This window comes from Silene latifolia, chromosome Y, assembly GCF_048544455.1.
Source record: "Silene latifolia isolate original U9 population chromosome Y, ASM4854445v1, whole genome shotgun sequence".
Taxonomy (NCBI): domain Eukaryota; kingdom Viridiplantae; phylum Streptophyta; class Magnoliopsida; order Caryophyllales; family Caryophyllaceae; genus Silene; species Silene latifolia.
Genome location: NC_133538.1, coordinates 389,574,114 through 389,586,012, shown reverse-complemented (window position 1 = coordinate 389,586,012; position 11,899 = coordinate 389,574,114). Strand labels below are relative to the sequence as shown.

Genomic DNA, 11,899 nt, shown 5'->3' with positions numbered 1-11,899 from the left:
AACACCAAATAAAACAATAATGATAAAAAGTAGTACAGTTGTAAATCTTAATTTGTGTGAATCAAGTTAAAACGACATATACCTTGTTTTCCATAGTTAGTGTTTGTTTCCATTGTTTATATATACCCTGCAGAAATGGTTGATTTGAACTAACGATTTTTTCTTTAAACTAACCATTTGAATTGTTTTCAAGCAGTGATTATGCCGAACATTTTTCGCCGTGTTTTTGGGAGCAATAGTAATACATCTCAACATGATCGGGAGGACGAGGAGGTTGAGGATGAGGTCGATCCTGATCCTCCAACACGAAGACAGGAGGGCATGCAGGTGACTCTCTCATCAGCCCGTGCTCGGCCAGATCATTTTTGGTAAGTTTATGTTAATTTTTTTATTTGTAAAACACACACACACACACACACACACACACACACACACACACACACACACACACACACACACACACACACACACACACACACACACACACACACACACACACACACACACACTCTAATCGGAGTCAGGTTTAGATGAGTCCACAAATTTGGTTGAGTCCATAAGTCCTTCTCTATACCATTAGATCTCACAATATGAGTGGTTGAGATTAAAAAAAAAAACACTCATCCAACATGTAATTAATGCTTTGTCTCTCATAATTTCAATTCCCAATTTTTTTAATCAATAACTTTCTCTTTGTTACCAACTAATTTATTAAATTAATATATTATCATTTATATTTCAAATATCAAAATATAGAATTTTAAAAGAAATTTCATACCCGCGTAAAATAAAAGCGGGTTCGTAAAAGACTCTGTAAATCTTTATTCGGACACCGATTAAGGCGAATCAAAATCCTAAATTTATTATTTTTTCGAGCCCGACGCAATGGTAATATTTTCGAATACCATTAAGTTTTCAAAATTTTGAGTACTGCTAATTACTCGAAAATTACACCTTATTTGCTTTAAATTATCTCATTTGCTTGAAGTTACACCATGCCCACTTGAAGTTACACTATTTCTACTTGAACGTAATTAATTAATTTACTCATATAATTAATTGGATTCCGAATGAAGAGGCGAGGGTGGTGGGACGGACTAAAGTTACATACTTGCTTTATTAAAGTTATACACGTCACCTATTAAAGTTACACCTTCAACAATTCAAATTCGAAAGATATGTGATAAAGTTATACAAATTCAAATTTTATCCCCCCCTTATATAAAAGTATGCAAGGGTGTTTTAAGGGTGTGCACATTTTGGCAAAATTTGGTGGGATGAATAGTTCAACTTTGGGATGAATAGTTCAACTTTTTTTGTCTTTATCTTCTTTTGTCCTTTTGTGTTTGGGTTGTGCAATTGGGTCGGTATTTTTAATTTGCAATTGGGCCGGTATTTTTATTTTGCAAATGAACAGTCCAACTATTTGGTGTTTCTCATCCGTCGATCACTTATTCATATTTGCATCTATACCCTCCATTACTCCTCGCACTCTCACCACATATTCACAATTTCTCACCACTCATCAACTCAGTTCATTCTCCCTTCTCGATCTCCCTTCACAAACCATCTCTGATTTCGCCGCTCCTTTGATTGCAGGTATGCAATTACACCGTGGTTCATTATTGGTTAAACTGTCCACCTTTTCGGGGGGTACTTGTACTCATTACAAACCACTTATTTTACATATAATCTCATCTCATCCTCTTCCTCCATTGCCAGTGACGACGACGGCGATGGCGACGGAGACAACCATGATGATGATTAGGATGATGATGGGAGCTACGGTAATTCGCCATTATCCTTGTCACTTTTTCTGATCTAATAATGTAATGGGGGTTTTGCTTTATGATCATCAGTCCCGACAAGTATGTTCAGATCCTTGAATTTCTTTCTTCAGTATATATATATATATATATATATATATATATATATATATATATATATATATTCTCCTCATTCTATACCTGCTATAGGTTTACGTAAATGCTTTGGGATTGCTGCTGAGATTACATGTACGGGGTTAAAACAGCGCTTCTCAGAATCGCCTAAAGAGACTGGCAGAAATTTTGATAGATCAAGTGAGTTATTGGTTTTGTCTTTTAGATATAATATCCATAACAATTTTAACCTGAACAACATAGCATAGGGTTTTGATTGCTTGGTTTTCCATTGATTAGGGTTGGGTCACTTGGGGGTGTTATATGGAAAGAAGATAAGCTGATTGAAGGAGTTCCAGAGACACTTGATATGCTTCGTGCAAAGGTTCGTGAATTTGATTATACGTGAGAGGAGTATTAATTCGACAAGTTGGTTTTGACATGTAGGTATTGCTATTTCTAACGAAACATATCATTTATTTTGTCTTAGCATACTTCCATAGCTTTTTCTTTTCTTTCAGGGGAAAAGATTGGTGTTTGTGACCAATAACTCAACCAAGTCCAGAAAACAATATGGAAAGAAGTTTGAGTCGCTTGGGATTACTGTCAGCGAGGTTGGTTATTGATGCATACGGGCACACATAATTGGATTATTCAAATTTGTCTACTTTATTTATAATGGACTTTTTTCAGGAAGAAATTTTCTTGTCATCTTTTGCTGCTGCTGCATACCTTCAATCTTTTAATTTCCCTAAAGATAAGAAGGTATATTTTCCTTAATTTCCTAAGTTAGGGTTTATTTGTGGATGGTCCTATTTGTTTATGAATTTACAAAACGCATCTGCAGGAAATGTTGGAAAGCTGGAAATGGCAGATAAATTTAAGTTGGGAGTTTCGGTGTCGTTTTTGAATTTTTTTTCTTCAGTTTATCTCCCACTTCTCCCCCTGAATTTCTCTGATGTGTTGTTGCTCTTTGATGAATGATGATAATTTAGGAATTAACATGTCACAATTTCGCTTGTGCCACGGACTGACCTCTGTATTGTGTTTCATATTTGTTTTGATCTGAAGTGGGTTTTGGCCTGAAGTTTATTATTGCTGGACTTTCTGCTGGTATCTACCAAGTCTTCGTTGCCACCACCTTTATGAAGACCTAGAGGAGACAGCAAAAAAAGAGCGACGTAGGTTAGAGGAACTCCTCAGAGGTTCATCAAAACGACGAGGCTCGACGAGATATTGATGAGTGAGAAGTAAGATTGTGAGATGAGAATGGGCGGATTAGAATGAAAAGGGAATGAGGAAGTTGTGGTTTTGTGTGAGAGAAAGGAAGGGCTGAGATGTAAAGGGGGAAGGTGAAATCAACGATAGAGGGGGGACTTAGAGTTAAACTGTGTAATAGCTACTAACGGTAATGAGGAAGTTGTGGCTTTCTGTGAGAGAAAGGAAGGGCTGAGATGTCAAGGGGGAATGAGAAATCAACGATAGATGCATTACATCGATGGATACACGTTTGGATTTCTTGCGCAAGTTTGATGATGTTAACTATTTGTTGGAGATGGAGGGCCGATGAACGGTGAGATGAGAATGAGTGGATCAGAATGATGAAGTTAAAGTTGTGGTTGTGGGTGTGAGAGAAAGGGAAACAGTGAAGGGTTGGGTGAAAAGGCCCAAAATAGAAGACATGTGAGTAGTGGGCTGAACACGCACAAACCCGCCAACCCAATATCCATATCCGCCCAAGCCCAAGTCATAAGAAGACAAAAAAAGTTGAACTATTCATTCCATCAAATTTTGCCAAAAAACGCCAATGACTTATGTATCAGTTCACTTACTCTAGCCCCATCTTAATGAGATTCGTGTTTGTTGAAGCTTTTTTTGTTAGTCATTATTTGACTATGGTGAAGGTTGAATTGTCTAAGTAGGCTCTGTGGTAATAACAGTATCATTTTCACCTTTTTGTTTTTATAATTTTGATTATATTAAACAGGTAAAGAACCTTTCCAGCAACAATCGCCTTCTTGAAACAGAGCTGGAGAAAACCAAAAATCAACTTAACGAGGCCAAGGCTGTAGCAGTTGACGAGGCTGAAAAATCTAAGGCTGCAAAAAAAGTCATCAAATCTCTAACTTCTCAGGTAGCCTTTCCTCCTTTGTTATAATTAACATTCGCGAAATCATAAAATTGCCATATATTATTGACTTATTGTTTTTGCATAGTTGATTTTCGCTTTCCCCCTCATTTCTCATCTAATTTTTGCGGTTTTGCCTTCTCTCCGTAACATAGTATGATGAGTTAATTTATCATGTCCATGCATAGAGCTGATGGTGATGGTATGCCAGAATACTTAACTTTAGAGTTTATATATACCAATCAACCTTATCTGAAATCTTGTTCTCTCTTGGTAGAATAATGACTTTGTCACATTCTATTCACCCGTCACTCTCTAGCATTACTTTTCATAAATAGTGATCCTCATTGCGTGACGCCGTGATGGTATTCCTGAATTTTGGTCTAGAAGTATAGGTTAAGGTCATACAAGTATCCTTCAATTATTTCATTTTCTCACTTATACAGTTATACCCCTCATTTAAAAAGAAAATATTTGACCAGTCATAACTCTTGGCTAAGGTTTAAAAAAACAGAATTTTTTTATCCAAACCGAGGATCTCTTAAAGACAGTGAATTTGAAAAAAAAAAAATCACCGCACAATCTTTGATTGACCGTTACTTTCGACGACAAGTTCAAAAAATAATGATTTTTTTTCAAATCGATGATGTCATAAAGATGATCAGTTTTAAAATTAAAATTGACTTTTTTTATGAAGTCGTAGCTAAGATTTATGGCTATTAAAGATTTTTTTCAGAAAAGGAGGAGTACAAGTGAGAAAATGGAATAGTTGAGGGGTACGAAAGAGAAAATCTCAATTCTTTTTAAGGTGTCCTTTACTTAAATACGAGTAGTCCATTGGGTTCTTTTTTATCAAATATTTAATTTGATTAACCAAAACATATGTGGTATTTTGGGTACAAAAATATTAAAGCTATAATAAGAAATTCCGCTCGATTTACAATGATCCTGTTTAAGTTCTTCTTTGAAACACATCCGCGTAATTTTGATAATACGCATCTGGTCGTTTGTTTTCGGAGCAAATATTGGTTACAGATGACTAACGGGTATTAACAATATATGCGGGCAGTTAAAAGAAATGGTTGAGAAGGTACAAGAAGGAAATCATGTTCTAAACAGTTCGGATTCTATTATTGGCCAATCCTCTAGCTCTACACACAACATTGAGAATAGTCTTACAGGTCTTATGTCTCCAAGAAGCGAGTCAAATCTGAAAACTATGGATTCCATATTAACTAATGGCACTAAGCAACAACCTGAGAAGACAGAGTGGGTTGTACAAGATGAGTCTGGCGTCTACATAACTCTTTGCTCCTTTTCATGCCTTAACATCACTGGTAGCGATAAAATTAGGTGTCGTAAAATACTAGAATCAAGCTACCAAATTAACAATTTATAAGCCAAACTATACTCTAGACTACTCTAAATGATAAAGTAATATAGTGCAAGTAAAGGTCGGTCCCAAGAGAAGGTCTTTTAAGCTAAATACTTGAATTGTAAACTATTGACTACTAAAGACAAGATTATAAACAAACAATGGTTATTCACAATGACAAACAATAGAGAGACATGAAAAGGGGGGTTTTTGAGTTGATTGGTGACATGAAACAAAGTAAAATTTGCAATCTTAGTCTAACAAGCAATATAACAAACACTTGGTGAGTAAGATGATTCAATAATTAAGAGAACTTGGTGCAATTCTTCCTTTGTAACCAACAATGGTAAAGTTTAACTCTTTAATAATTCTCCTCCTAATTTCTACCCAATACTTTCAAGTCAAGATAATAACATGCACAAATTAAACCATCTATGCATGTCCTCCAAGTTTAATCAACAATTCATTAAACCATGAGTGCAAATAAAACATGAGCATTAAGAGTTGTGCCAAGACAAGAAGCTAAGATCAATTCTCACAAGATTAAACCATACAAATGAGAAAAGACATGAAATTTCCTACTTATTGCATGAATCCTTTAAACCAAATCAACATACAACAAGCTTGCTCCAAACAATCCTAGATAGATTAAATCATTTCTCTAGAATATGCAATAGTTGAACAAATAAGAAGCATGGATGGCCAACCCAAACATAAACTCATTCAACATGAAGATTAAGCATAAGGAAAGATCATTAGATAAATAAGAGGAGATTAAAAGAGTCTTATAATACCAAAGTTGGAGACTTTGGATGAATTACACCAAAAAGGGAAGGATTTACCCTTCCATAGTCTTCAAAACCCAAAGAAATAAGGAAAGATTACAACTTTGAATGGAAATAGTCCCTAAATTATTACAAGATTAGAACCCTAAAAATGAGATTAGATGAGATGAAAGGATGGTAGGTGAATGTTTTAGGTCTTCAAACTCTCGGGTATATATAGGGCTTCACGAAAACCTAGAAAGATTTCCACTTAAGAAGCCCAAAAAGAAGATTAGAAAACCCGTAAAGCGTAGCCGTGCGGGTGCGCAACTCTTTGTTCTTGTCGTGCAATAGTGCGCACTGCGCACTGTTTCTTGCAGAGGCGCGCATGTGCTCGCATTTCTGGACTTCTATATTCCACGAGCTAGACCTCTTCAATTGCCTTCATTTCTTCTAATCTTCATTCTTACTTCTCCCAACTGGCTTTCGGGTTGCAAGTGATCCTCTCGTGCCTTGTCTTGACTTTTGAAAGGTGCTCTATCGCCTCTCGGGTTTCGTGCATTAAGATCAAGTATCCAACCGAGGTAAAGTGCACAAGTTACCACCACATAGCCAATTGCCAAATGCTAGGAAAAGTTTACTAAAAGACCCATATTAAAAGACACGAGGGTGATAAAATCACCCCCTTAGACCGACCCAATACATTACTATCAAACTCCCAACACTTAGACTTTTGCTAGTCCCGAGCAAAACCCGAAATAAGCAAACATGAAGTCTATAAGAGAGTGTAGGAGTGAATGATCACTCTCCCCTTTCCTCTTCATTCTTATATCTCCCTCAAAACACAACCACCAATTAAAAAGAAAATAACTTGACTCAAATTTGACACAACTCTTCACTCACTCCCCCGCCTTATTTCTCCCTCAAACACGGACACAACACACCACCGACGCCGACTCATCACGCAACTCCACCCTTCTTATATCACCAAAGTAGAAGTGGTCACTCTTGCTTTATCCCAAGGCAATAGCAAAGTGACCTAAACAATCCTCCAACTCATTCATCTTCCCCATATATCACCCCCTTATCACTCCAAGCAATGCAAGTCATGCTACTAAGTTGGCCAAACACCAACAAAGATCAACAACCTAGTAGCCAACATGAAAAACCACCAATTTGAAACAATTTTCTTTGACTCAAAAAGAAATTAAATCCTAAATCTAACCTCCTTCCAAGACCCTCCTTATTGCTCCCTTCTTATCCCTCCATCTTTTTGGTGTTGCATTTTTCAGTTTTTCGATTTTTTTTGTTTGAAAATCCCTCATTTTGCATAAGGTGCCCTTTCGGGTTTTCACCTTAGCTTTTTCCTTTCCTCTCATCGGTGGCTCGCAACTCGATTCTTCATTTTGCCCGGAATGCCCTTTCGGGTTTTCATTCCGTTCTCGGCCACCTTTTCCAATCTTGCCTAGGTGCCCACCCTTGTGGGTTTTCACCTAGCCGGAATTTTCAAATTTTTTTTTTTTTTTTTTTTTTTTTTTTTTTTTTTTGCATTTGCATTGATTTGTAAGACAATTTACAAATGTTACAATTTCTCACTCCCCCACACTTAAATTTCACATTGTCCTCAATGTGAGGGAGTGCCAACTTCTTCAAACTTTTAGTTGGAGGGGCCCGAGCCTTCGCCTCGCTCATATGCCCCTTGGTTGTTTCTTCTTCTTTCTCTTCTTTCTTTCTCTTTCTTGACCCTCATGTAGGCCTCATTAACTTGATTTTCATTGATGGTGGGTTGATAGGTTAATTCATGGTGGTGGAGAGTCATTCCGAAAAGGCCTTGAATGAGGCCAAAGGAGTCTTCATGGGCTTGAGCGTCATAGTAAGAATCCCCAAGGTATTTGGTGGTGCCTTTCGTTTTGCACCCCAAATTGTTGGCTCACTTGTTCACGCCACTTGTTTTGCTCTTGCCACATTGCTTGATTCTCCGCCCAAGCCTTGGCGCTTTGTTGTTGCCACGCATACGACTCCTATTGCCTCTTGGCAATCCCCTCAAGCATTTTCCTTTGGGCCAATTCGGCCTCATCTCCCAACCTTTTATGCTCTTCAAAAGATCTCCGAAATTGATCAAAACTCTCCAATCTTAGCGCTTGTTGTTGTTGCCAAGAATGGGAGTTCTCAACCCTCCCATTAATTGCTTCCAACATCCCCCGGGTCTCCTCAAAGTACTTGAACATTTGGTGTTGCCATGGTGCTAAAGGTGGACTTGAGGAACCCCCGGCCTCAAACATAGGAGTGTCTTGAGGCGTTTGGTAGGACGAAGGAATGTGGGGGGTAGCATGGAATCCCCCCTCAATAATTTTAACCTCTCTTTCTTCCTCTTGTTGGGGACCACGGGAAGATTCAACGGCTCTTCTCTTCCTCATTCTTTGTGGGGGTGGGTTGGGGAGATTGGCCTCGGCGGGACAAAAGAAATCCCGGGCTCGTGGTCCACTTGGGAGGGGGCCATTCAATGGTAGCTTCATGTATTGGACACCCCCTTCCCCCAACCAATGACAACTCCATGGGACCGTGTCCAATGGATGAATCATATGGGTCTCCACCAACCCCGCTTCATTGTAAAGGTTATTCCCCCACACTCGAGGTTGTTCATCCGGAATATCCCCAACCAAACTAGCCACAAAAAGAGTGACCAAACCTCCACAATTAATGCTCCATTTTTTCTCTCGTTGCTTAGATGCACCAATCACAAAAAGTCTTGCCCAATCAGGAACCCCTCCCCTCGGGCAACATCGCCCACATGCACTCACGGACCCCCTCATTTAGTTTGGTAGGTTCCCTCATCGTAAAGAAGAAACATGAAATCATACGTGTGATAATCCGGATGGGGGGGGGGGGTTGTGATTGAGGAGATTTTGTTATTATTGGACATCGTGAGTGCACACCAAGTGTTATTTAAGGCTAATCCCGGGGGTTTGATGGAGGAGGGAGGCTTGGTGATTCTCAAAATTTCCCTCACCCTTTCAAAGGTTAGGGTATGCCACGTTTTGTTCAACCTAAAACTCACCCTTTCATTCGCTTTTTCCCCCGTGATTTGGATGGTCGAGAGGAATTCTAAGGTGTAGGCGGGGTATGTATGAGGTTGGAGGTTAATGTACCTCTCTAACCCCACCTTGGTGAGGAAGGCAAGGGTTTGGTCAAAGATAGCCATGTCCCTCAAGGTCCCCGGGTGAAGGAATTTTGAAATCTTGTGGGCACTAGCACAATCGAGTGTAGTTAAGATAATTTTGTTGAATGTTTGCCTTCCCTAACAGAAAATGATTGCCAACAATCCCCAAGTAATCAATTACAAGCAAGAAATCAACTCAACTACTCAATGGAAATTGAATTGAATAAATTTAAGACAAAGATAGTGAAGAAAGTTGTTATACCTTCCCGGAAATCCTCAATCTTGCTGGAATAAAGAAGAAAGTTGCATAAAAATCCCTTTATAACCCAGAAATCCACTTGAACAAGCTTCAAATCAACCCGGAAAAATTCTAGGGTTTGGGAAATTGGGGGATTTTTGTCAGAAAATGGGATGTTTGAAGGTGTTTTTGATTGCAGAGATGAATTTGTTGAAGAATTTGGTGAAGAAGTTGGGGTTTGTTGATGATAAGTGGTGATTTGGTTGGATTTGGAGTGATTAAGAGGAGGGTTTTGGGGGAGTTGTCGATGAAGGATGTATGAGGAATGAGGAATAATTCGGGCTTGAGAAGAATAAAGAGCTGAGATTGACCACTGCAGTCGCGCAAATTTTACTCTTACTGCTTGTGATCGTAAATGACTGCGCTTGACCTTATGCGCAGTCGCGATACCTTCAGATTTGGCTCTTCTTCGTTTGATTCCAATTTTCTTACTTAGCCGAATTTTTACCCATTTCTTCTTGTTCCCTTTCCCTTGGTCTCTTCCAATGACTTTGTCCATTAAACCCGCCTCTCTCTCCTCTTGGGCACGCCTTCCAAGAGGGTTCTTGCAAATCACTATATCATTAAACAAACCTCAAGTGCCTTTTCACATGTCAATGCAAATGAAATTAATTTAACGAAATTAACATGCGAGTAATTAAATTGCGGAAATAAATTTCGGAAATAAACTACGCTAAAAAAGCAATTAAATTGGGATAGAATATTTACAAAATTGCCGTTATTTAACGTCGATGGCTCGACAAAGTGCTTCTCATGATCATGCTTGGTAAATGGGGTCTTCCAAAGTGACTTGTTCAACGATTTGTGCTTCCATGCCTTCATGATACTCTTTAAGTCGTTGTCCATTCACCTTAATTGTCTTTTCCGTGCTCGGGTTCTCAACTTCGACCGCTCCATGAGGATGAACTTTGCTCATAATGAATGGTCCAACCCATCTTGATCTTAGCTTCAGGAGAACAACTTTAACCGTTTTTGAAAAATAAGAACCTTGGTGCCCTCCTTGAAAACCCTCCGACTTATCATTCGATCATGCCATATTCTAGCTTTCTCTTTGTATATGGCGGCATTATCATAAGAGTCAAGACGGATTTCTTCAATTTCTTGAAGTTGAAGCTTCAGATGGAACCCCGCATCATCTATGCTTTGGTTGAAGGATTTGATGGCCCAATAAGCTCTATGCTCCACTTCCAAAGGAAGATGACATGCCTTCCCATAAATGAGTCGATATGGGGACATACCAATGGGTGTCTTGTAAGCGGTGCGGTATGCCCAAAGAGCGTTATTCAACCTTTGACTCCAATCTTTCCTATCGGGGTTCACTGTTTTTTGTAAGATATTCTTGATCTCCCGATTTGAAACTTCCGCTTGCCCATTGGTTTGTGGGTGATAGGCGGTGGAGACTTTGTGCACGACCCTGTACCTCTTTAACAATCCTTCCAAATCCTATTGCAAAAATGAGTCCCCCGGTCACTTATCAACGCCCTAGGATAGCCAAACCTTGAGAAGATATTGTTGTGAACAAAGCTAGAGACCGTCCTTGCGTCATCATTCCGAGTTGGTATAGCCTCGACCCATTTTGAAACATAGTCCACCGCCAATAGGATATAGAGATACCCATCCGACTTGGGGAATGGACCCATGAAGTCTATCTCCCACACATCGAAAACCTCCAAATAAAGCATCGGTTGTTGGGGCATTTCGTTTCGTCGTGAGATGTTGCCAACCCGTTGGTATTTGTCACGAGCTAGACCTCTTCAATTGCCTTCATTTCTTCTAATCTTCATTCTTACTTCTCCCAACTGGCTTTCGGGTTGCAAGTGATCCTCTCGTGCCTTGTCTTGACTTTTGAAAGGTGCTCTATCGCCTCTCGGGTTTCGTGCATTAAGATCAAGTATCCAACCGAGGTAAAGTGCACAAGTTACCACCACATAGCCAATTGCCAAATGCTAGGAAAAGTTTACTAAAAGACCCATATTAAAAGACACGAGGGTGATAAAATCACCCCCTTAGACCGACCCAATACATTACTATCAAACTCCCAACACTTAGACTTTTGCTAGTCCCGAGCAAAACCCGAAATAAGCAAACATGAAGTCTATAAGAGAGTGTAGGAGTGAATGATCACTCTCCCCTTTCCTCTTCATTCTTATATCTCCCTCAAAACACAACCACCAATTAAAAAGAAAATAACTTGACTCAAATTTGACACAACTCTTCACTCACTCCCCCGCCTTATTTCTCCCTCAAACACGGACACAACACACCACCGACGCCGACTCATCACGCAACTCCAC

At 39.2% G+C, this 11,899-nt stretch overlaps 1 protein-coding gene across 3 annotated transcripts in view; it reads left to right on the top strand.

The window, feature by feature from the left end:
* Positions 1–1,490: 1,490 nt before the first annotated feature.
* The window catches only part of LOC141629162 (uncharacterized), a 34,239-nt gene continuing 23,830 nt past the window's right edge, over positions 1,491–11,899 (top strand). For 2 of the 3 annotated variants that reach the window (XM_074442208.1, XM_074442206.1), the window contains exons 1-7: positions 1,491–1,599; positions 1,723–1,787; positions 1,977–2,081; positions 2,181–2,265; positions 2,402–2,494; positions 2,574–2,645; positions 3,868–4,014. In XM_074442208.1, the coding sequence (XP_074298309.1) occupies positions 2,251–2,265; positions 2,402–2,494; positions 2,574–2,645; positions 3,868–4,014 (327 nt within the window). In that variant the 5' untranslated portion in view covers positions 1,491–1,599; positions 1,723–1,787; positions 1,977–2,081; positions 2,181–2,250. Of the gene's footprint in view, positions 1,600–1,722; positions 1,869–1,976; positions 2,082–2,180; positions 2,266–2,401; positions 2,495–2,573; positions 2,646–3,867; positions 4,015–11,899 lie in introns of all 3 variants that reach the window. The other variant, XM_074442207.1, reaches the window with a different exon arrangement.